This window comes from Schistocerca americana, chromosome 3 (assembly GCF_021461395.2).
Source record: "Schistocerca americana isolate TAMUIC-IGC-003095 chromosome 3, iqSchAmer2.1, whole genome shotgun sequence".
NCBI lineage: Eukaryota > Metazoa > Arthropoda > Insecta > Orthoptera > Acrididae > Schistocerca > Schistocerca americana.
In genome coordinates this window covers 509,944,662-509,972,004 of record NC_060121.1, presented here as the reverse complement: position 1 = coordinate 509,972,004, position 27,343 = coordinate 509,944,662, and the positions used below count along the sequence as shown (strand labels likewise).

Here is a 27,343-nt window from a genome sequence, read left to right as displayed (position 1 = left end):
AGTGCTTTATCTGAAAACTACCTTGAGCAGTTAAACAGAGAACCGACTCGAGGCGATAACATATTAGAACTTCTGGTGACAAACAGACCTGAACTATTTGAAACAGTTAACGCAGAACAGGGAATCAGCGATCATAAAGCGGTTACTGCATCGATGAATTCAGCCGTAGAGATATTAAAAAAGCAGATTTCAGAGTACCTGATGGCTCAACACAAAAGTTTTAAGTACAGATAGTGTTGAGGATCAGTGGAAAAAGTTCAAAACTGTCGTACAATATGTGTTAGATGAGTAAGTGCCAAGCAAGATTGTAAGAGATGGAAAAGAGCCATCGCGGTACAACAACCGAGTTAGGAAATTGCTGCGGAAACAAAGAGAACTTCACAGCAAACGTAAACATAGCCAAAGCCTTGCAGACAAACAAAAATTACGCGAAGCGAAATGTAGTGTGAGGAGGGCTATGCGAGAGGCGTTCAGTGAATTCGAAAGTAAAGTTCTATGTACTGACTTGGCAGAAAATCCTAAGAAATTTTGGTCTTATGTCAAAGCGGTAGGTGGATCAAAACAAAATGTCCAGACACTCTGTGACCAAAATGGTACTGAAACAGAGGATGACAGACTAAAGGCCGAAATACTAAATGTCTTTTTCCAAAGCTGTTTCACAGAGGAAGACTGCACTGTAGTTCCTTCTCTAGATTGTCGCACAGATGACAAAATGGTAGATATCGAAATAGACGACAGAGGGATAGGGAAACAATTAAAACCACTCAAAAGAGGAAAGGCCGCTGGACCTGATGGGATACCAGTTCGTTTACACACAGTACGCGAAGGAACTTGCCCCCTTCTTGCAGCGGTGTACCGTAGGTCTCTGAAAGAGCGTAGCATCCCAAAGGATTGGAAAAGAGCACAGGTCATCCCCGTTTTCAAGAAGGGACGTCGAACAGATGTGCAGAACTATAGACCTGTATCTCTAACGTCTATTAGTTGTAGAATTTTGGAACACGTATTATGTTCGAGCATAATGACTTTTCTGGACACTAGAAATCTACTGTATAGGAATCAGCATGGGTTTCGAAAAAGACGATCGTATGAAACCCAGCTCGCGATATTCGTCCACGAGACTCAGAGGGCCATAGACACGGGTTCCCAGGTAGATGCCGTGTTGCTTGACTTCCGCAAGGCGTTCGATACAGTTCCCCACAGTCGTTTAATGAACAAAGTAAGAGCATATGGACTATCAGACCAATTGTGTGATTGGATTGAAGAGTTCCGGGATAACAGAACGCAGCATGTCATTCTCAATGGAGAGAGGTCTTCCGAAGTGAGAGTGATTTCGGGTGTGCCGCAGGGGAGTGTCGTAGGACCGTTGCTATTCACAATATACATAAATGACCTTGTGGATGACATCGGAGGTTCACTGACGCTTTTTGCGAATGATGCTGTGGTATATCGAGAGGTTGTAACAATAGAAAACTGTACTGAAATGCAGGAGGATCTGCAGCGAATTGATGCATGGTGCAGGCAATCGAGTCTCAATGTAGACAAGCGTAATGTGCTGCGAATACATAGAAAGAAAGATCCTTTACAATTTAGTTACAATATAGCAGGTCAGGAACTGGAAGCAGTTAATTCCATAAATTATCTGGGAGTACGCATTAGGAGTGATTTAAAATGGGATGATCATATAAAGTTGATCGTCGGTAAAGCAGATGCCAGACTGAGATATATTGGAAGAATCCTAAGGAAATGCAATCCGAAAACAAAGGAAGTAGGTTACAGTACGCTTGTTCGCCCACTGCTTGAATACTGCTAAGCAGTGTGGGATCCGTACCAGATAGGGTTGATAGAAGGGATAGAGAAAATCCAACGGAGAGCAGCGCGCTTCGTTACAGGATCATTTGGTAATCGCGAAAGCGTTATGGAGATGATAGATAAACTCCAGTGGAAGACTCTGCAGGAGAGACGCTCAGTAGCTCGGTACGGGCTTTTGTTAAAGTTTCGAGAACATACCTTCACCGAGGAGTCCAGCAGTTTATTGCTCCCTCCTATGTATATCTTGCGAAGAGACCATGAGGATAAAATCAGAGAGATTAGAACCCACACAGAGGCATACCGACAATTCTTCTTTCCATGAACAATACGAGACTGGAATAGAAGGGAGAACCGATAGAGGTACTCAAGGTACCTTCCGCCACACACCGTCAGGTGGCTTGCGGAGTATGGATGTAGATGTAGATGTAGCTATGTGCACTTCTTTACCTTCAGTGCTGTGAAAAAAATCTCTTCTACTGGAAGGTCTTTGCTTCCCATATTTTGAGAGGAGATAGTATGGACCAAAACAAGAAAAAAATTGTCTAGTAAACATGGGCTGCTATCAGCAGTTGCTTAGTAATAGAGATATGCTTCAACATAGTGAAGATGAACAAGTGCTCATAGCTTTTAATGTATGCATTTAAAGGCCTTGTTTACTAGAAGTTTTACCTTTGAATGATCATTAACTGCTATATCCCTGAATATTGACCATTTCTCTTGCATCACCCTGTATACAATGTAAAGCAGCACGTACATATGTGTGTATGTACAGGACTTTCTCCTAAATGTATGGATAGACTTCAGCCAAACTTGGCACACAAACAGCGAACTTCATGAGTATCAGCACCATGGGGTATATAATATCCTAGTTCCAATAGGAGCAGAGATACTGGCGAAAACGTCTTTTCTCAGCCTATGCCTTATAGGGCGCCTTGCTTGACATTTGTGTTATGTGGCAATAGTATCAGACTGGCTTATCGATCTGCTTTCCAGAACAGAGACAAGATATGGTTTCCCAGCCCCAAACGTGTAGGCTGCCCTGTATGACAGGTGCGTTCTGCTGTAGTAGTATTTGGCCTGCTTTATCGATCTGTTTTGCAGGGGTTGCAAGCGCAGATAGGCATGGCTGGGGGAAGGCTGAGACAGTTAGAGGAGGGGCTGCAGAGAGGAGAGGGTGGGAGAAGATGGACAGAGATAGAGGGAATGAGAAGATGTACAGAGAGAGGGATAGGAGGAGATGGCCAGAGAGAGGAGAAGGAGGAGTTCCACAGGCAGAGCGGGGAGGAGGTAAACGCTGGAGACAAGTGGAAGGTGGAAGGTGAAAGGTGTGGTCAGATAGTGAGAAGGTGGAGAAGTAAGATGGGGAGAGAGGAGATGGACAGAGACTGGAGAGGAGGATATGAACAGAGGGAGTGGGGAAGGAAGATATGGTCAGGCAGAAGAGGCAGCAGAGGAAGAGAGGAAGGAGGAGGAGATGCAAAAACAGAGAGAATGGGGAGGAGGAGATGAATGTGGGAGGATGAGGTGGACAGAGAGATGGAGCAAGAAGAGGTGGAGACAGAGATGGGGAGAAGAAGAAGTGTGCAATGTATGTGTCGAATGTGTGCACGAGTGAAGGCACAGGAAAAAGGCTAGTGCATGTATGAAATAGCATGTATGTACGTGTGTATGTCCAGCATTTCCTCCTGAACCATATGATCTATACGAACTGTGTTTGGAACATAAACTACTTGCTACATGATAATCAGAACTGTGGGGATTATAACTTCCTTGTGAGTGAAAATTAAGGCAAAGAAAGCTTTTTAAACAGTGACCTGTAGGCTGATTTGCACCACAAGTATGTTGTATTGTCATGTCTTGCAAGGGCTACACATACATGGCTGAGATAGAGAGAGGTGAGAGATATGGGGAGGATGAGATAGACTGAGACAATGGGGAGTAGGAGATGGGCAAATAGAGAGGGAAATGGGCGTGTTGCATGAGTACTATAAGCATGCCTTACAAGGGCCATATGTGTGGATGTGCACAGCTAAGCACAGGATTTTGGGAAGGAGATGGATGGTGAGTGAGGGAGAGGATGAGGTGGACAGAGAAAGGTATAGGAGGAGGCAGAGAGATGGGCAGAAGGAAACGGACAGAGACAGCAGGAAGCAGGAGATGGGTAGAGAGGGTGAGGAGAAGGAGGAGATAGAAATAGACAGCGGCATACGAGAAGGACAGAGGGGGGGGGCAAGGGGGGGACAGACAGAGAGAGTGGGGAGAGGAGATATATGGAGCAGAGAGGGGGCAAGGAGATGGTCAGAGAGGAGCAGGACGAGAAGGATAGAGAAAGGGGGGGGGGAGGAAAGTTGCAGGAGCCAGTTAGAAGGTGTAGAGGAGAAGTGTGCAGGTGGAGAAGGAAGAAGTGGAAGGATGAGATGGACAGAGAAAGGGGGAGAAGGATATGGTCAGAGGAAGGGAGAAGAAGCTATGGTCACTGAGGAGGGGGATGGGGGAGATGGACACTGAATGGGGAGGAGGAACTGGAGAGACAGAAGAGTGTAGGGAGGAGGAGATGTACAGGTAGAGATGGGAGAATGAGATAGAGAAGTGGACGGAGGAAGGAGTGGACACAGACAGGGGGAGCAGAAGATGTTCAAAATATATATGTCAAACTAGTATGTGAGTGAAGTCGCGCAGAAAAGGCTAGTTTACTAAGGGAAATTCACTGTTCACAGATTCCTCACATAGCTTTTAACACCCCTCTGGGCCACCTATCTATCCACAGAGCTTTGTAGAACCACAAATCCCTGTGGCCACCCTTCCATGGAAGTAAGAGAGGATGTAAAGGGCGACCACCCACCAGTTTGGGATGGGGAGGGGGAGGGCGGGATATTCTAGAGATTGTTTAAAAAAATTTATTTGCATGTAAGAATAGCATCTTTCAAACACTGTCTCAGTGAGGCCAGTTCTCACAAGGCCAATGCGCTTGGGAATTGCGATATCAGCATCACGCCATCTTTCTACTGTTGTTTGCTGACAACCCAAACCACTGCGTTTAGGCTGTAAGGAACGTGAGAAACGAGTCACAGCATAGACGCTCTCGTGTACGCCACCCTTGAGCCAGGGCGGATGGCTTCCGCCATCTGCCTCTGGCCCTTTTCACCAACACAGGTCACCAGCCGCACGAACGGGAACCACTTCCTGTTCGGTTTAGTTTAGTCCAAATCTCCTAGACTGTCAGTGCGAACCTTTTTGTATCTCAAATACCGAAAATATAATCCAATCCTCCCATATTTCACTCTTCCGACGCTCATCCATCCCGCTATCCTGCACAGGAGGTTACTAATATGGTATATTTGTTTTGTTGTGCTTACCCAGTAAGTCTTCAAAAGTGTACAATGTTTCTCTTTTGTATCTAGATTTGTTGTACGGCGCTATGCTCCATTTAAAAACGAGTCCGTCCAGACTGAAACCTCCAGCAATGGATTTCCTGCAAAAGACAAAAGTATACGTAAATTCTCTTTACAGTGCGCTTAGTTGTTATAAAATCCTATGTAACCTCCAATTGTGAATACTAGAAGCTAACAACTGAAGTTTATATTGTCTACCATTTGGGCATGTAGTCGTAAATCAGTAAAAAATGCCCAAAGCTTCTAGAAATGTGGGAAATGGTTGAGAAAGGTGGAGTTTTGAAGATACAGTGGCCATTATCTAAGTTTCCCGGTTCAATATGTGGATGTACGGATCCACTTCCTCTGAAGAATAGTTGCTCTTCAGCATTCAATTTTCATAGGACGTAGATGTAAAGGAGGATAGAGCTTATTTATCTGATGGTGGGACGTCAACAACTAAGGCTATGGTCACAGTGGTATCGACATCGGGACATTCCACCAGCTCAAGCTCGAACAAACATAACGTGGATTTTGAGATATCTATTTTGATTCTGATAGTTTCCGTAATCGATCTGTTTTTGGGTTGTGGTAGTTGGGCATTAACTGTCCTATAATTATTATTACTGTTCCTGACAGTAGTTTGGTGAGTCTGTGAAATGAGTGGTTTGCAAATGTCGTATATGAGTTCCCACTTTTCAAGGGTTTAGGTATTCTGAGAATCTTACTCTAAAATTTATGTTTTTCTTTCACATGTACCTGTGAATAACAGTCGTTGAAGATTGATTGACGTATATCTGTTTTGCCGAATTTATTTGAAGCTGAACGGAGTGTTTGTAATCTTGCTTCTCAATACCACCACGAGTCATCTCGTGTATGCAGTACGGGGGGCGTACAGTGTATAACGCAACACCTTTTTTTTTCTGAAAGCAGATTGGTTTTATTCAGGCGTCCAATACACCAAGTTAATCCCTACTCATTTTGTGAGAATATCTTATTTTTCTACATAATATCCGTTCAACGAGACCATCTTACGTCACCTTACTGTGAGGGCCTCATGTCTGCTTGGTACCAGTCTACAGATCGACGTCTTGCTGCATCAACAACTCACCGTCATCCACGTACTGCTTCCTGCGAGCTGTATCCTTCGTAAGGTCAAGCAGATAGGTGGAAAATGACATATCTGGGCTGTAGGGTGGATGAGGGAGAACAGGCCAGTGAAGTTTTGTAAGCTCCTCTCGGATGCGCAGACTTGTGTGCTACCTTTCATTGTCATGGAGAAGGAGAAGTTCAATAGCATTTTTGTGGTGACAGTCGCGCTGAAGTCGTTTCTTCAGTTTCCTGAAGTTGACTGTTGCATCGTGAGGGAGGATATCGAACAAATAACCCCTTCAGAGTACCAGAAGACGGTCGCCATGACATTACTGGCTGAGGGTGCGGCTTTGAAATTTTTTGTCAAAGTACATTTGGTGTGACGTCACTTCGTGGAAAGCCTTTTAGGTTCCGGTTCGAAGTCATTAACCTACGTTTCATCGGCTGTGACGCTGTTCCGTAAAAAATTGGCACGATCATCCTCGTAACGGACAATCAAATCCGCACAGACTGTTCTTTGTTGGTTTTTTTGTGTTAGGCAGCGAGGAACCCAGCGGTTACACACCTTTGAGTACCCCAACTGGTGGACGAGCGTGTCAGCTCTACCAACAGAGACGTCCAGATCCGACGACCACCTCGAATGTGAGTCTCCACATTTTCCAACATTGCAGGAGGCACAGCTGTGTACGGCCGGTCGGCACACGGGAGATCAGATAGATTGCTCCGACATTGTTGCGATGGTGACAGACGCCTCGCCCAACGACTCAGTGTTTTGTTCATTGTCAAGTCTCTGTAGACATTCTGCAAACGCCTATGCATACCTGCGATGCTCTGGTTTTTCACCAAAATAGCCTCAGCGACAGCTCTCTGCTTGGAACGCACCTCCATTACAGACGTCACTTTGAAGGCTAGATACAGCGCCGCCACCTGTCAGAGCTTCATGAAATTACAGAGGCGTAAGCGGGAATATCCCGCGATTCTATTTCTATCGCTTGAGCCTTGTCCCGCAGTTGCGCAGGGTCAGCTATCGTTAATAGGATTTGGCATGTTAATGTTTAAGGGGTGGCTCGATGCCCTCCCTGCCGCCACCCCGAACCCCCTGGGACGGAAGTAGTGTACCCCAACTGTCTACGTCGTGTTTAATCCATGGAATAGTGCGAAAGTGTTCAGATGTCTGCGAGCCGTGTAACTGAGGCGGAACATGGGGATCAGCCCGGTATTCACCTAGCGGGATGTGGAAAACCGACTAAAAACTACATCCAGGCTGGCCGGCACATTGGCCCTCGTCGTTAATCCGCTGGGCGGATTCGATCTGGGGCCGGCGCGCCTACCCGAGCCCAGGAAGCAGGCTGCACTGTCGGGTCGGGAATATTCCGCGATATCACACAAAAACCGCATTTTTTCAATCGCAATTGGCCGAGAAAAAAATATGTTGCATTACTTATAGAATGCCCCTCGTAGAACGTTTCTCTCTTCGTCTAATATACAGGGTTATTTTAAATGATGGATCCATTTTCAAAAATTCGTTTGTATTCAAGTACAAATCCAAAACGAACAAGATTTATACCAATGAAAAGGGACGTTTTAAAGTTTTTGGCGGCCGGTGGCGGGCGGACGGTGATGATTTCAGAAGCGGCCCGTAGAGTTCACGTGGCAATTCGGCCGTCATTCCGTTTCACTGTCAGTTGTGAGTGAGGCAGCGACTGTGGAGCACAAGGTTTCTGTGTTTTTGAGTTCGCGGAAAGTGAGTCGCAAATTGCAGTGCAGCGGGCATTTCGTGCCAAATTCGGTATTCAGCCACCAACTCGCAAAAGCATTAGCCGTTGATTCAAGCAATTTAAACAGACTGGGAGTGTGTGCAAAGAAAAAAGCACAGGCCGATTGTATGTTGTCAGAATATGTTGTCAAACGGATTCAAGAAAACTTTATGTGCAGTCCCAGCAAGTCTACCAACAAATCCAGTTGATAACTTGGAATACCCCAACTAACTGTATGGAAAGTTATGAGATGGCGTTTGCTGTACAAGCACTACCGATTACAAATTGTGAAGGCTCTCAACCCCAATGACAAAGAGAAGCGTCTCGCATTTTGTGGTTATTTGCTAGCAAAGATGGAGAATGAAGCATTTTTAGCGATGAAGTGACGTCCCACCTTAATGGAAAAGTCAACAGACGCAATGTTCGCAAATGGGGTTTGGAAAATCCACATTCACCATTCCAACAATAAAGAGACTCACTGAATATTAACGTGTTCTGTGCCGTATCCCGTACAAAGGTTTATAGACCATTTTTCTTTGCGGAAAGAACTGTAACGGGAATCACGTACCTGGACATGTTGGAACAGTGGCTGTTCCCTCAAGCTATGGAGGATACCCAGGACTTCATTTTGCAACAGGATGGAGCTCCGCCCCATTGAATCCATGATGTACGAGGCTTTTCGAATGACTATCCTCCTCAGCGCTGGATCAGTCACATGGGACTCGAGGCCCTGGCTCTGCACTTCTGGTCACCGAGATCTCCTGATCTCACACCCTGCAACTATTTATTATGGGGTTCTGTGAAGCAAGTTGTTTACGTTCCGCCTCTACCAACCACTCTGAACGATCTGCAGAACCGGATCATTGCTGCCGTGTACCCAGTAACAGCAGCTACGCTTTCGCGGCGCTGATGACCTCGATGTTGAGCGCCCATAAGCCCCAACAACCCCCCCCCCCCCCCAAACACGCTTTCGCGTGTGTGCGACGAGTTGGCTAATGCGTCGATGTTTGTCATGCAGCCAATGGTGGCCACATTGAACATTTATAACATTTATCACATTTCTAATTATTAAATATTTATTAAAAACTAATTAATTACAAATTATTTAATTGATATCGAACATTATGAAAAGAGACTTTGAAATTTCCTTTTTTCATTGGTTTAAAGCTTGTTCATTTTGTATTTTTACTTTAATAAATACGAAGTTTAGAAAATGGGTCCATCATTTAGAATATGACTTGTATGGTTATTACAATTAAATACTTATTAAAAACTTATTAATTATAAATTATTCAATTGATATCGGACATTATGAAAAGAAACTTTGAAATTTCCTTTTTTCATTGGTTTAAAGCTTGTTCATTTTGTATTTTGACTTTATTAAATGCGAAGTTTAGAAAATGGGTCCATCATTTAGAATAACCCTGCATTTATATGACTTGTATGGTTATTCCAATAACTGAGAAAAGGGATTCTAACGTTCTTGACAGAACAGATTCCTATGTACAATGGAATCTCCATGATCCTGCCAACAACTGACGAAGCAAGTAGGACGCACTGTGACCAAGCTGTCGGGCTATGCAACCCAGCAAAGTCTGGCGACCGAGCCTCGTGACACTGTGAATTCAGCCTACGCCGATTCCTTCGGCCTTTTCTAAATTTTGTGACTTTTAATGAGATCAGATATGTGAAAGAACTCAGTTTCGTGTTATCGACGGCCATTCTAAGAATGCAGCTTTCTGAATGGTCGGGAAGGGACACGGTCTCAGTCTTGTAACATATTAAGGGCCCTGCCACCACATGACGCCACAGTACCTCTGCTGGTAGCTCTTCTCGCAGCTCCCTGGTCTGCCAGTGCGCCTGCCAGCAGAGACACCAGAGGAATTTCTTAAGTCTGCATTCAGTTTCGAAGTGGATATGGAATAGCAAGAAGCTCTTGGTGCGACACCGATATAAAAAGAGATTGCAGAAGAAGAAGAGAAATTCTGGTTACATCCCTTCTTTGCTCATTTTATCGTAAACGAATTATCACACACTGTACAGTAAATTAAGAAATTACGGTATTACACGTTTAGTTTCGTGAGAATGTCAGTTAGAAGAGATCTCCTTAAATGACCTTAAGAAGAAAGACAACGTTTTGAGGAAACTCATCTCGCCAGAAGAAATATGTCTAATCAGTGCCTAATTATTTGGTGTTTGCAACGGTATGTATTGTTTTAGTTGTAACTGTTAGGTGATTTTTCAGTTATTTTTTTGAGTAGCATTTCATAATAAACTCAAAATCAGTTTAGAAATATTTTCAGCAAAAAGTAGGAACATTTTCTCATTTGTTTACATATCTTATTTCTTAAAAAAATTCTATTGAGTCTGATGTAGCAGACCCGTTAGTATCACTTGCTGCAGCAGGAGATGTAGCTATGCTGTTTCGATCTGGAAGCAGTCACCACCATTATTAGTGTTCTGCCATAGAGCAGGGCTTCACATGTATCCGACAAAGAATTACAATGGCTCAGAGCACAAAAGAAGGTAAACAGGTTAAGCACCAAGTATTTCTCAAGTTGTCTTAGTTACATTTTCGTAAGTTTCGATTTTCCTTTAATTTCTCGCAATCTTTTTATAATTAGGCTTGTTATTTCATTTATTGTTACCACAGACAGACTCAGTCGGCGTAAAATAAGTTATGCACATTTCATTATTTTTTCACACTGCCTATTGTAAAATTAAACAAATGTCAACTCACATGGCACATGGCGGTTCGAGTTCAACCAAGAAACATAAATTGATTGGGCTTCATTTATAAAGAAATACAAATCGCAAAAGAGAAGTACCGAGGGTGCTGTGATTTGAGTTGCAAGGCCAGTATAGAACTGTAGGACAATAGAGTTTATGCTTAGAATTAACTTGAGAAATTGTGAAGGACTGTATAAGCATTACTCTTAGGCATGACTGTAGATTCTATTCTTATTTAATTTTGTTTACTTTATTTTTTAAATTTTTTCCGGATTTTTGTCTATCATTATTAATATTATTATTATTATTATTATTGTTACTTTAAACAAAGGTAAATGCTTACCATTTTTATACCTGTAGGCGAATCACAAATTAAATGTCGTCTTTGAGATGTTCCCGTGTAATGTAAACCAGACTTGGGAGTCATTCTGGACTGGGACCTTACTTTTAAGTACATATAGAAAATACAGCAAAAAATTGAACACTAGGATTGATATTATTATAAAACTAGCTGGGTCAGGATGCAGACCGAATGCAGGTACTCTTCAGACAGCCACGTAGTCAGTATGTTAATCTACGACAGAGTACCGTGCTTCAGCATGAAAACCAATGGGTAGATATGTAAAGTTGATGTTAAACTAAATCAAACAATGGGAAAAATTAGTGCCACTACTGAATCAACACCGCTTGCAGGGATACCTGCACTATATAATATTGTACCATCCTCAACTAGACGAAAAGCAGCAGTGTTCCAAAAGTGTACTAGTCATTGGAACTCACTTCTGTGCAACCAGCTACAGAATATACCTGCCATCAGACGTAAATCCAGTAAAGCACCCTGGATTTAGTCTTCCCTGCAAACTATGGAGAGTTCTGAATTGATTCTGTATGGGGCTTGGAACGTGTGACACCTGTTTCTATGAATGTGGGTTCTAGGGTGCCCCAGGGTGTGACTCTGGGGTTGCTGTCCAAACTATGAGTGGACTGATTAAGAGACATACACTGTCCAGTCAGCTTAATGTTACCATCTGTCAGTAGCCTGAAAAACCACCTTTTGCAGCACTGACCACTGCGACACGTGCGGGTAGAGAGTCGATCATGTTCTTGAGGGTACCTACAGGGATGTGGAGCTGTACTGATCCCAGTGCTGTGGCCAGCTGCAATGGACTTCTCAGCTGAGGATTCTTTGCATGAACAGCCCTATCGAGGCGGTCCCACAGATTTTATATTGGGTTTATATCTGGAGAGTCTGGTGGCTAGAGGAGTACTAGAGGAGTACAGTAAACTCATCCAGATCTCTTCAAACAACATGCATACACTGCAAGGTTGTGACATGTTGCATTTCCAGCTAGTAGATACCGCTGTGACGAGGAAAAACAGACTGCATGTAGAGGCGCACATGGCGCCCAAGGACAGATGCATACCTTTTTTGATCTACTGTTCCTTCCAGAATGACGAGATCACCTTAGGAATGCAATTTAAACGTTCCACAGATCAAAATGCTTCCTACTCCAGCCTGGAACGTCCTGACATTGTTTCATGGTGTTTGCTTTTAGTCCAGTGGAGCATAAAAAGTGATCCATCTCAAAAGCCTACCTGTGGCCACACAGTGGACTCCAGTTGCGGTATTGGCGTGCAAATTCAGGGCTTAATCACCATCTAACAGCAGTCAGCATGGGTGCGTGAAACAGATGCCTGCTGCAGAGGCACATACTGCAGCAATATTCACTGAACAGTTGTTGGTAGCCCCTTATTCTACCTGAGTGGTCATCTGCTCAACAGTTGCCTCATCTATTCACCCATACACATCTCTCCAGTCGTCGTTCACCACTGTCATCTATGGCCCATGGTGCATCACAGCTGCCTCAGAGCCAGTTTTGGATAGTCCCGTTTTGCCACGCATGGTATATTTCAACCCATTAATGCCGAAGACTAAGTTTTTGCTCATGATTATGATGAAGTCAAAGCTGTTCTTTTAAGGGTGGCAGCATGTATCAGTGACTAAAATATTTTTTAAATTTTTACACAGATTTATTTCTCATATGATAAAACATACGCTGGGTATTAACATGTACTAGTTCAATAGCTAACGTAATTTTTCATGTGTCAAGCAACAAATTTTAAATCTTATTTTATTCATAAAAATTGATACATTACGATTTTTCACCATTTATAATTCAATCACTTAGGGTATTGAAAGCAAAAAAAAAACAATCTGGAGGAAACCCAGCACCATATTATATTAGTGATGTTTTCTGTAGTTTGCGCAATTTTTAACTGTGATATTCCCAAAAAAAATAATTTTGGTGAAGACCAACATTACACTTTATGTAATGAAATTTTGCGCAGTTTCCACAACTTTTACATCTTCTCTGAGTGAGAAGTTTGTCCACCATATCTCCAACATTATCTCTGAGGATATAATTTTGTACACCTTTCCTGGATTTTGGCTTGGGCTCTTGAGGTTTATCTATTTCCTGCGACCTCAGCAGAGATCGTACAATACTTCATTGGAACTCCAGTGAACCTCTGTTCTTCACCTTTCTATACAGCATTCACACTTTGATTAGGCCCAGGCAGAATTTAACACGAGGGCACTAGCTTTTCTTGAAGTGACCCTGGTTCTATACAGACTTATCAGTTTGTCGAATAGATTTACTCCTCCCATCCTTTTACCGTAGAGAATGGCTGGTTCAAATGGCTCTGAGCACTATGGGACTTAACATCTATGGTCATCAGTCCCCTAGAACTTAGAACTACTTAAACCTAACTAACCTAAGGACAGCACACAACACCCAGCCATCACGAGGCAGAGAAAATCCCTGACCCCGCCGGGAATCAAACCTGGGAACCCGGGCGTGGGAAGCGAGAACGCTACCGCACGACCACGAGATGCGGGCTTACCGTAGAGATGTACTAAGGTTATTGAGCCACAGTAACATGCTTTCATTCTTTCTCCATCTCTTGCAGGTCCCATTGGTGAGGCAAACGTCCATCTGCTGGTTCGTTCCTAATGTCACTTGGCTGTTGCCAAGCCACCTTAGCAGGCTATAGTGCTCATATTGGAAAACATGATAAGAAAAACGAGTTTCCTTTTTCAAGTCTTTGAAGGGTGCTTTCTCAACCCTATCTCCTTGAATACTGCCAGTGTAGTGTAATTCATGCTTGGTTAGTGATTCCAAGAGGTGCAGAGAATTGAAATAGCTGTCAACAAAGACAACAGAACGAGTAGGAAGAAAACCTAAACAGAATTTTTCTGTAACAGAAATTCCCAATGTTTTACTTTCTTCTTTATCAGCAGCACCAGTGTATAGACTGAACTTCACAACATAGCCCTTAGATATCATAAGGAGCCATAACTCGTACGCATAACGAACAGCTTTTCCCGTTATGAATTGTTCGATCCTGTTAGGCCTATAGCAGGGCTCCATGGCTTCATGTAAAGGGAAAGAACGTCCTAGTGGCCGAATAAGTTGCAGAAGTATGGTGTTGAGCTTTTTCAACAGAGGATCATAATTAACTACAAACATTATGAGACTGCTTCAATTCAGCCACAAGACTAGGCTCTGATATATTATCTGTGAAATGTACTTGACTGCCAACACTCATAGCATTCAGTTCTTTTGATACCCAATTTCTTGGTATTGTTTTAGATTTCTTTGGTAGTTCTTGTGTATTGTTATCTACATTGTTGCTTTCTATCACTGACTGCAAAATTACATCGTTTCTGTTTCTCCCCTGATATGGCTTGTACTTCTAGTGGGGCAAAAGAACTTCTTTACCAATGTCACCAAAACTAATGCGTCTTTCATAATCACTAGAAGCACCATTAAAATCGGAACCATTTCCGTCATATGGTGGCAGAAGGATTAAATCCAGTTCATCTGCTCATTCTATTTCTCTGCAGGTATTATGGTCAGCACTGAGATCCTAAGTATATTTAGAATCTCTGCCGCATCACAGAGATTATCTGGGTACAATAGCTTTTATCTTACTATCGATGAAGTACACTATATAAGAATTAGCAAAATGACTTCTGCAGTCCATTGCATCCATTATTGTACTCTGAAAGTAGAAAAAGGAATGAAATTCAATTAGGTATAAAAGAAGTGATAGTTTCACATTGTAATCATACAAAGATGTATTATTATTTCACATAAGCACAGATAAGGATTTCACAACCAGAAGCAACCTAGTGTTCAATTGTTATTGTGAGTAACCACTAAAACCATACCTGTTTTACATTATTTTGGCAATTTAGAGGAAAGAGAAAATGGCTTCCTGCACTATAATGGTATTTTTGTATCACTGAAAACAATCGTTGTTATGAAGTAGCGTCCATTGACTGTACACAAAAACAGCTATAAACAATATAAATTGTTCCATCTTGTGGTAATAGTTTAAAATATAAACAAATGAGTCATTTATGATGAAACATACCTTGCACATTAATGAGTTAACCACAGTGGCACCGCAAAGAGTTTACAAACTGCCATTTCGGAAATGCACCCGTCCTTGGCCCGAAAGCCAATAATCATGGCCATTTGGAAGTGAGATAATCGCTTCTTTTCCAGAGTACTACAACGACTGCACTGTCTTCCACGTCCCTCCACTCCTCCCACCTCCCACCCCCTCCTGACCATGCTTTATATACCTTCCATTGCTAGTGCTACCATCTGCTGTCTGCGAGTGGTTATTGCACATTGACGTCAGACATAAACGATGGTGGCCACACTTATGTGACTGGACTGTTTAGATATATAGTTATGATTTTTTGTGTATTTGTTTGTTTATTTTTTATGGGACATTTAACCATGCGTAATATGAAGCCTTTAAATATGAATGTACACTCCTGGAAATTGAAATAAGAACACCATGAATTCATTGTCCCAGGAAGCGGAAACTTTATTGACACATTCCTGGGGTCAGATACATCACATGATCACACTGACAGAACCACAGGCACATAGACACAGGCAACAGAGCATGCACAATGTCGGCACTAGTACAGTGTATATCCACCTTTCGCAGCAATGCAGGCTGCTATTCTCCCATGGAGACGATCGTAGAGATGCTGGATGTAGTCCTGTGGAACGGCTTGCCATGCCATTTCCACCTGGGGCCTCAGTTGGACCAGCGTTCGTGCTGGACGTGCAGACCGCGTGAGACGACGCTTCATCCAGTCCCAAACATGCTCAATGGGGGACACATCCGGAGATCTTGCTGGCCAGGGTAGTTGACTTACACCTTCTAGAGCACGTTGGGTGGCACGGGATACATGCGAACGTGCATTGTCCTGTTGGAACAGCAAGTTTCCTTGCCGGTCTAGGAATGGTAGAACGATGGGTTCGATGACGGTTTGGATGTACCGTGCACTATTCAGTGTCCCCTCGACGATCACCAGTGGTGTACAGCCAGTGTAGGAGATCGCTCCCCACACCATGATGCCGGGTGTTGGCCCTGTGTGCCTCGGTCGTATGCAGTCCTGATTGTGGCGCTCACCTGCACGGCGCCAAACACGCATACGACCATCATTGGCACCAAGGCAGAAGCGACTCTCATCGCTGAAGACGACACGTCTCCATTCGTCCCTCCATTCACGCCTGTCGCGACACCACTGGAGGCGGGCTGCACGATGTTGGGGCGTGAGCGGAAGACGGCCTAACGGTGTGCGGGACCGTAGCCCAGCTTCATGGAGACGGTTGTGAATGGTCCTCGCCGATACCCCAGGAGCAACAGTGTCCCTAATTTGCTGGGAAGTGGCGGTGCGGTCCCCTACGGCACTGCGTAGGATCCTACGGTCTTGGCGTGCATCCGTGCGTCGCTGCGGTCCGGTCCCAGGTCGACGGGCACGTGCACCTTCCACCGACCACTGGCGACAACATCGATGTACTGTGGAGACCTCACACCCCACGTGTTGAGCAATTCGGCGGTACGTCCACCCGGCCTCCCGCATGCCCACTATACGCCCTCGCTCAAAGTCCGTCAACTGCACATACGGTTCACGTCCACGCTGTCGCGGCATGCTACCAGTGTTAAAGACTGCGATGGAGCTCCGTATGCCACGGAAAACTGGCTGACACTGACGGCGGCGGTGCACAAATGCTGCGCAGCTAGCGCCATTCGACGGCCAACACCGCGGTTCCTGGTGTGTCCGCTGTGCCGTGCGTGTGATCATTGCTTGTACAGCCCTCTCGCAGTGTCCGGAGCAAGTATGGTGGGTCTGACACACCGGTGTCAATGTGTTCTTTTTTCCATTTCCAGGAGTGTAAAATGACCATCCAAGCCATATGAATAATAATGGTTCAAATGGCTCTGAGCACTATGGGACTTAACATCTATGGTCATCAGTCCCCTAGAACTTAGAACTACTTAAACCTAACTAACCTAAGGACAGCACACAACACCCAGTCATCACGAAGCAGAGAAAATCCCTGACCCCACCGGGAATCGAACCCGGGAACCCGGGCGTGGGAAGCAAGAACACTACCGCACGACCACGAGCTGCGGACTATGAATAATAATAATAATAATAATAATAATAATCACACAATGAATGATGAAAAAATGTACTTTCTAACTACTTTGTAATTCTACCTTTCTGTTAAAAACTAAATTACTATCTTATTTGTTGATATTAGATGGTATTCTGCTTTCTTTAGCTCGTCCATAACACTCTTCATTTTTTTGTTTAGAGTACAAGTTATTTTGTACCTGTTACTCATATGAAGATTTACTTTCACTACCTCATTTTCAGTTACACTTTCACAGTATTTCACTGTACTTTCTCTGAAGGAATTCATTGGTAAATACAGGTGGCTATAATCAATGCCTTCAACTGAAGTGCATATGGAGAGGTTGTCGAAGGAAGAGACAGTAACACAAACTAAATCCTAAACCCAAACAACAAAGAAACGCAATTGAAGGAAAATATGTCCTCTGAATACAAAAATAAGGACATGAAGCAAAAACAGGATTAGATTTTGGTCACAGCTTGATGCAAACACATTAAGAATTACTAAGGAACAAAAAGTCTAAGTGACTTAAAAGTTCATCGTGAACTTACTAACAAAAGACACAAAAATTAAACAGAAAAACAAACAATTTCAAAAACAGAAAATAGAACAATGAATGCTGACCATTAATGATGATTATTAAACAAGTACACACTTCTCGACTTTCTACAGCGGCAGAAGGCGAATGTCTAATCAAGGCACTTCACTGTTTATAGTTAGTCAAAGGAAAGGGGTACGAAGAATTGTACTGACATGACTGGACTATCCCAACCACATAATGACTTGGATGGCAGTCGTGGGGTCAAACTTCATTGCCAGAGCTCTTCAAAAGACAAATTATCATCCGTCCAGTCCCCAGACACTGAAGGAGAGTCACTCTAGACTCTCGTTCATCAGCCTCGTAATCAGTTCCCTTTGGCAACATTGACAAATCAACAGTTTCGTATGGATAGCAGATACCTCAATGTCACTACCTTATTAACAATTATTATTCGTCAGTTCTCATATGGCGCGAAATTCAGCGCAGTTTACACCTAAGTTCACTACAGCAACAGCCAGACTCCTGTTAATGGAACAGTTCATGTTCATTTGACGCACAATCAGATATGGTGTCTGCGGCATCATCTCTTCCTCCCACCGAACATATTACAGTTCATCAAGAAGTTAACATCACACGATCGACAGCATGTAAATAACGTTCATTGTATACCATTCTGTGATGTGACAGAGTGTGTTTATGGTACACAGTCGACAGAAGGTAGACAATGTTCGTTGTGCATGGATTCATGAAACCATACGTCTTGTTCATAACACACAAATGACAATAGACAAATAATAGTTCTCAGAGCCATTTTTGTACCTATTCATGGTACATCATAGTTTCTTGAGGTAAATTATGTCCATGGTGCACCTACAAACGGCATATTTGAGTTTGTTGATGTGTGTACATCTTGTAGACTGGGCATCAAGTCTTTCTCTTTGTCACTGCCTATCAGGGAGCTCCTCGCTGTTCTCTATTTGTCAACATTCTAATTGCATTTTGGAATGTCTGGTCCCTACAGCTGTGCAGGAGCTGGCATGATACAATCTGCCTTGACAACTGCTCTGGCTTTCACTGTTCTGACTGACATCAGAAGGTGGTTCGGGAGTGAGCCCACATGGACTCCCATTGACTTAGTGACACCATAAGCTTGTCTTGCTGAAGGTGTTAGCCAGTGTGCTGCTGCTTTGGTGTGAAAGGAGATGAGGTGCTATGTGTAGTGTATGGTTTTCCTGTCTACCACCATCTATGTGTTGGTCGTTCACCTGACCATTGGTGGGTCATGGTTTTGTAATCAGTTCCAGGATTTGGGTGTGTTGGCTCAACCACAAGCCATACCTGCATGCCCAAGTACTACCTGTCAGCCCACACTTCCTCAATGCATGCAATACTCAATGGTGTCCACACACAGTCAGTTAAGTAACAGATATTGTTGGCGTGTAGGCCAGCTGACCAATTGGGCTGTGAATGCATACACAGGCAGGCTGGTCCGCCAAGCAGCTCACCCCTGAGCCACTCGCTTGTGTATTCCAGAGAGTAGGCAATGTCCAGTGTGACTTCTTCAGGGTGGGGGCAGCTGATGGCCAATCACCAAGAACTACGGAGTAGTCCCAGGCACTATACCTATACCAGGCGCTATACCTACCAACAAGGTGTAAAAAAGGGTGAGAGGTCATTGCACTAGATCTATCCTATAAAAATTTTAAATATAGAACTTTCCACAGTATTACACACTGTGTTTGATTCAGCCAGTGGCAAAGTATACTTTTTAAAAAGGTAGGAGAAACTAGTCCTTACTGGTGAACTCAGACCTCCAAGTTAGGTTTGAAATAAGCACTACCAACGTAGCCAAGCACTCACACATAGAAAGAAAGAAGGGAAGCAGTTCTGACTTGAAACTACAAAGTCAAATTCCTATCTGATGCAAACAATTAAATCAGGACTGGGTATCAGGAAGGATGAGGATGCTGAAATCAATAAATGAGTGAAAAATAAAAGAAAATTCCCCATATAATTCTCCCTTTAAACGTTGGCATGTGATCTACATATAGTGTAGACAGTTACAGAAGTGAATCAAAAATACAAAACGAGATATCACTAAATTATGAATGTGTAAGAAAAACATGTATAGTTCGACAGTGTTCAGGTGTGATGGCCATGCACTTCCCACACTTATCGCCTGACAGCACCTGGCAGACTTGGCGTGGCCAGCTGCACGCATGAAGAAGGTTGCGAGGTGGCTCAGCTTCATCGACAGCAGTGACAACACTGCAGCCTGCATGAACTTAGCGAGCATTCTTAGAATCACTGAACAGAAAATTCAGAGAGAACTAAGCAGTGTTGAACTAACTATTAAAATTTTATTAACTAAGAAAGCACAGGATGATTTAGTTATGATTAATTTCTAATAGAAGTTATTGCTCTTTGATAACAAGACTGAATGTGACCAATTATGCTAACTATTATAACTATTATTCTACATACTCTCTCTGAATGCAGTCGGCGGAAGGTGAATTCCTACCAAGCTGTAACAATAGCTCATAGTACAAATCACTTCTTTAGCTTAGTACATGTTACTCTTGGAATCTCTTTACAAGCTTACAAATGGAAGGAAATCCACACAGTGTGCAAGAGTGGTACTATCAGTGGCTAAAGGAGTTTAGCTGTTGTATTGTATGTTAAAGTTAATGCAAGAATATCCTGAAACAGGGGTAAATCGGAATTGAAGGTTCATCCCACAAGTTCACTTTCCACTGATTCTTTCAATCTACAAACCGCTAACAGCACAACACAGAATCATGAAGTTTGAAGGATAATACATAGAAATTGCCATTTGACATATATGTGTTTTATTCTCATAGTTCAGAAACACTTTTCCTGCTACTGGTTGTAATGTTAATACTAAATCTTGTCCACAATTCGGACAACAGGTTCACAACACCAAATGGCTCTAATGGCGTCTGTTAACAATACAAATCATCTATCTAGCACCTCGCCAAGCAGAATCCCTAAGAAGAATCTTTTCTCTCCTTTAAAAATTCAGGAGTAAAGCCGCATCCCAGTCAATAGAACATCGGTATCTTTGTTTCTTACTGGCAGCAGTCATTAAACACAATCTCTTGTATGCAGCCTGACTACACCAATAAATTACTCAAACTGTACGTGATCTTTGTGAGATATGCTAGACATGGAAGGAATACCCGCATTTTGCTTAAATAGAGACATAGTTGCCCCAGCCTATCCTACCATAAGTGTATAAACTTAGGGCAAGTGAGCTCTCACAATTGGCATATAGGGTGGTAGTGGGGGAACTGTTTATTCATGTAAGCTATGTCAGTCAACTGCGACATCAGAGGGGTGGGTTAAATTGTTTCGACGTCATTTTAAACTAGGCTATTTGGTTTTCAACCATTTCAAACTTAACACAAGTGCCATAAATCCACTATGATGCCAGGGAAAACCGAGTGCCCATCATTAATTTTAAACTTAGACTGCAAGAAATCTGGCAACTGTGCAGCAAGTGTTAATATCTCTTGGTCTACCATCTCTGACTTAAATGATGTGGCAACCACGCTCATGACATTGACGTAGGTGGTCTCAAAACTTCACTGATATCTTCAGATTCGCCATCTTGGATCTACATTTTGGGTTGTGGTGCCATAGGGCTGTGCTCATATCTCCAGCTCCGCCATCTTAGATTTTATACTTAGGACAATTGGGCTAGGTCCACAATCTTGGATTTTTTAATTTTCCACCATTTTATACTTAATGCAATTGCTCTACAGTGTCATCGGAGTGGGGAGAAAACGCTCTAGCCCAACTGGGCAGTTTTTAATTTCACACCAATTTTTGTATTTCCCTCCAATTTCCGAATACCTTGCGATCTTTTACGTAAGACTGTTAAGCTAGTTCCGCCATCTTTGACTGGTGTACCTATATGATACTTTGCATTGCATTTGGTGTGGTACAGCTATGTTACTAACATCACATCGAAAATTCGTGTGTGCTGAGGAATCTGAGAACACATTATTACCAGCAGTAACAAAAAGATAGATACCTTAATCTACCTTGAACTGTTCATATACTCATACAGGAATGCACTCAGACATGTGTTTTAGTTTCAAATATTCTCTGTCATTTTGAAATAAAGTTTGCAAGAACTGTAAATTTTACACACTCAAGACAATGACAATCGATTTTAACATTGAAAATTATTCTACCTGACAATTTTTATGTCACATAATTACTGTTAACTTGAAATTGGATTATTGTTCCAAAACTTGCACAAACGTTCGCAAATATCCTAAATCATTTCCCAGTAGAATCTATTTGAAAGTGTTACTTGCTGAAAGACAAACAAATCTACAAACCTGAATGTATTTTTTCATCATTCCTCAGATATTCTGTGATATTGAAATACAAGTTTATGTCCCACCTGATTCCAATACAAATTGACTGTAAGTTACAAATAATGTTATTAAAATGGTACAACAAAAATAGGAACGAATTCCTAAGAAATTGATTACTTACATTGCTAATTCGCTTATTTTTGACACTGTGTAATGAACTGTCTCACAAGGATTAACACATTTGCAGCTGACTGGTTTACCATTTTTGTGAGTCAGATGTTCCAGGTTCTTAGCATATGGCGCAAGACAAGCAAGACCTCTGACATCACATATCGGTCTAATACCTGCAAGAAAATGAATAAATTGCTGTATTAGAAGCAACTTACAATGTTAATAAAAAGCATAGGAAATAGTTAGCAATAAACTTCTCAGTGATGAAGAGAGGTTTGAAATGGAAGTCGTCGAGTCGATAGTGAGAGTTTTAGAGACACACAAGTCATTACATTTGAAAGCACTGGAAATGAGATTGCTGAGGAATATCGAAGCAACCTTCCTAACACTCATTGAGTGTGGTTATGTACAGCATATAAATTTTAACCAGAATACCAACATAGAATTCTGAATCCTGTACTTCCAACACAGAGAGCCCAATAATTCGAGAAAGATATTTAATTGTTACAAAGAAAAAAGGCCTTAATTTAGTCATATACGTCACAGTTCACAGCTATATTAAGGAAAAAACATTCGTGGGCAACTGAATTAGGGATGGCTCCTGTATTTAAAAGAACCAGTGGAAAAGCTGTGTAACATGTCTGAGATAGCTTCATACTCCTCAGGCTGTTGGCATTACCATAATTACCTTGTCTCTCCTCAGCTACTTCTGACTGCCTAGAAGAGATAATGCAATACACATATGACATTTATTACATCAATATTTACTGCCCACTACACCTTTACAAAGTATCGTTATCCAACCTGCTTCATTGTGAAGTATATGTTTGTGAACAGACACAGAAAATAACAATTACTCTGAGCTGATACGGCAAAGTGTATGAACGGATTTTGCAATTTGTGACATTTTGGTACTGCATTATTTAAAAATAAATAGCCTATCACATTATGTTACTTAGTGGGGCTGCACCAGTGTGAGACTAGGCTACACTGTCACCAGATTTCTCTCTTCCCTTCCCCACTTTTCCCTAAGACGTCATGCTACATCGCCAGATTTCCCCATACAGCCACTCTGACACAGGCTTACTGCTTTATGCATTAAATGAAAGGAAATTCAAAATTTGTTAGGAAATTCAAAATAGACATATAAAATGAAAGAGAATCTAAATTTGGAGCTACTTTTGAAAAAGATATATAGCGTTTTCCCCACTCCTCTGATGTCACAGTCAGAATCTAGTGTGGAATGGCGGAAAATTAAAAAAAAAAGAAAGCTGGACAGGAGTCCTATTGGTGGACTTCTGCATAAAAGACCAGTATGGATGGTTGGCAGGTTACCTGTTCTATGTAGGATACAAGATGGCTGAACTGGGAATATAGTGCAAGCCTGCATGTTTAACAGAGTTCACCAGGCCTGTGACATCAGAATCCAAGATAGCAATCCATTATGGTAGATATAGAGATATGACATCACAATCCCAATAAGGCAGTCTGATTTCGTGTATTTTAAGTTAAGATCCTACCCAATGTGCCATTATTCATACCGAGATGACAAAAGTCATGGAATAAGTCCTAATATTGTGTCGGACCTCCTTTTGCCTAGTGTAGTGCAGCATTCGTTGTGGCATGTAATCAATAAGTATTTGAAAGCCTTCTGCAGAAATATCGACCATACTGCCTCTATAGCGTCCATAATTGCAAAAGTGGTGCCGGTGCAGGATTTTGTGCACAAAATTACCTCTTGATTATGTCTAATAAATGTTCGATGGAGTTCATGTCAGGAGATCTGGGTGACCAAATAATTCACTCGAAATATCCAGCCGCGCAGGGTAGCCACTTGTTCTAGGACGCCTTGTCATGGTCTGTGCGGCTCCACCCATCGGAGGTTCAAGCCCTCCCTTGGGCATGGGTGTGTGTGTTGTCCATAGTGTAAGTTAGTTTAAGTTAGATTGAGTAGTATGTAGGCTTAGGGACCTCAGCAGTTTTGTCCCATAAGACCTTAACACAAATTTCCAATTTCGAACTGTCCAGAGTGTTTTCAACCTAATCAGGAACAGTTATGGCCTAGTGACATGGTGCATTGCCATCTACAAAAATTCCACCATTGTTCGGGAACGTGAATCCCATGAATGGCTTCAAATGTTTTTCAAGTAGCCAAACGTAATCACTTCCAGTCATCGATCGGTTCAGTTGGACCAGGGGACCCAGTCCATTCCATGTAAACATAGCCCATACCACTCTGGAGTCATCACCAGCTTTCACAGTGGCTCATTCACACTTTCGGTCCATGGCTTCGTTAGGTCTCCACCACACTCTAACACTGCCACGCGCTCTTAGCAACTGAAATCGGGACTCATCAGACCAGGTCACTGTTTTCCAGCCATCTAAGGTCCAACTCATATGTTCACGAGCCCATCAGAGGCGCTGGACGCGATGTCGTGCTTTTAGCAAAAGCACTGATGTCGATCGTCTGTTAACGTAGTCCTTTAACACCAAATTTCGCAGCACTCTCCTAACGGATACATTCGTCGTAAATTTCACATTGATTTCTGCGTGTTTGTACTGACAACTCTACCCAAACCTCACTTCTCTCGGTCACTAAGTGAAGGCCGTTGGCCATTGTGTTGCCCGAGTTGAAATTTGGTATTCTCAGCACGCTCTTGAGACTTTGGAGCTCAGAGTACTGTATTCCCTAACGGCTTCAGAACTGGAATGACCCATGCATCTAGCCCCAACTACTACTCCACGTTCAAAGTCTGTTAATTCCCGTCGTGCGGCCATAACCACATCGGAAACCTTTTCACATGAATCACCTGAGTACAACTGACAGCTCCACCAATGCACTCCCCTTTTAAACACAGTGTACGGGATATTACCGTCATCAATGTATGTGCGTATTGCTATCCCATCCCTCTTGGTTCTTGTACAAATTGCGTATTACCCTTCTTTCTTTATAGCTTACTCCTATTTTTCTCAGAATTTCGGACATATTGCACAATTTTAAATTCTCGAAAGAATTTTTAGGTCGAAGAATGCTATGAGCATGTCTTGATTTTCTTCAGTCTTGCTTCCATTATCAAGTGCAACCCGAGAATTGCCTATCTGCTGCCTTAACTTTCCTAAAGCCATAATGATAGTCATTTAGCGGATCCTCAATTTTCTTTTCCAGTCTCCTGTATGTTATTTTTCCCAGTAGCTCGGATTCATGAACTGTTAAACAGATAATGCTATAGTTTTCGTACTTATGTACCCTCGCTATTTTCGGCATTGTGTGGATGATATTTTGCAAAAGTCTGATGGTACAACGCCAGTCTCATAGATTTTACACACCAACTTGAGTCGTCGCTTGGTTGCCACTTCTCCAATGATTTTAGAAATTCCGATAGAATGTTATCTACCCCTTCTGACTTACTGAATCTCAACTCTTCCAGAACTCTTTTAAATTCTGCCTCTAATTTGGACCCCCTATGCCATCCGTATCGACTACAATGTTATCAGACAAGTCCTCCCCCTCACATAAGCCTTCAACACACTCATTACAGCTATCCACTCTCTCTCCTATGCTTACCAGTGGAATTCCGATTGCACTCTTATTATTACTACCCTTGCTTTTAATTTCACTGAAGGCTGTTTTGACTTTTCTACATGCTGAGTCCATCCTCCCGACAATCATTCCATTTTCGATAGGGTCTCGTTTTCCCAGCAGCCATTTCTAATAGATTTATAGTGCTATATTCCAGTATTCCCTGAACATTTTTGTCGATCAGTTGAAGTGTACCATCTGTTACCCTTGGTTTCTTCAGAGTCACCTTCCTTGTGCCTTTTTTTGTCTGTCGAACATCTGTGATTGTCCTTTTTAAAAATGTCCATTCCTCATCAACTGAACTACCTACTCTAGTATTCCTTGTCGCAGTATTCACATCCTCAGAGAACTTCAAATGCATATCATCATTCCTCCCACACTGATTCTTTCAGATGATTCTCTTAAACAAGTTTGTTTGCATGGCCATCATCAGCAGCAATCACATAAATATTCACTTTGTACATAAAAACATTACTTTTTCTTGCTACACTGTATGTCCTTTGTTCCAGACGCGTTTCGCCTTTTACTTTAAGGCATCTTCAGTGGAACCTAGAATGGTATCTTTTTTTATTGATATGCGAAATTTATAGATTTTAAAGCAGTTCATGTCATATTTTTTACATACGTAAGTGATTACTTTCACCTATTTGAGTTTTTAGTTGGTATCTTGGTCACATGATAGAGGTTGTTTACGAAACATAAGCTAATTTTCAAGCTACGAACTTATTTCTTCCCAATTTTCAAGTTCTTTGCGTTAGTTGCTGTGGAGCACTATTATTCTTCTGTCACTAGCTGTAGATATTTCACTGAATTTTTATCTATTCACATAAACAGTAAGGTGTTTCTTATGTATACTTGATCATTCAACAGTTTTCCTTTATGCTTTGGTTTTTTGTATGTGGTAATAGTCTTGCATGGATAGAAAGTGTTCTTTATTGTTTATTCTAATTAGTTCTAAGTCTTCTATTCTCATTACTTTTGTGTCTTATACACTCTAGGCCCACAGAAGAAAGGTTAGTAATCTCAAAAAACTCCAGTTACAACACATTAAACTCAACCAACAAAAACACACAGACAAATTCTAACCAACATTAGTTAACCTTACAGATGCACAAATAAACAGTAATGGAAGACAGCTATTGGGAAAGGGGTTAAAATACAACATAAATTCAGAAACAGATTAGGATTACATATAGAATCTAATTATAGAAGCAGAAAGTGTATTGACAAGGGAAAAAAGGAGAGAAAACCCAGTGTCAACATTGGGTTAACTAGAGAACGAGTAAAAAAAGAAACCCATAATACAACAATCAACATGAAAACATTATGAGACAAAAACAACACAACCATAGAATCTGCAACACTCAGAAAACTTAGGAGAAATTTCAAAACGAAAATTTCATGATTTAAAAAATTTATATATGCTCC

General features: G+C 42.1%; 1 protein-coding gene across 1 annotated transcript in view; it reads right to left on the bottom strand.

The window, feature by feature from the left end:
* The window catches only part of LOC124606170 (sodium channel protein Nach-like), a 105,699-nt gene that overhangs the window by 15,540 nt on the left and 62,816 nt on the right, over positions 1-27,343 (bottom strand). The window contains exons 7-8 of the mRNA XM_047138137.1: positions 22,346-22,508; positions 5,166-5,281 (exon numbers count right to left, since the gene is read on the bottom strand). Coding sequence (XP_046994093.1) covers positions 5,166-5,281; positions 22,346-22,508 — 279 coding nt within the window. The remainder of the gene's footprint in view (positions 1-5,165; positions 5,282-22,345; positions 22,509-27,343) is intronic.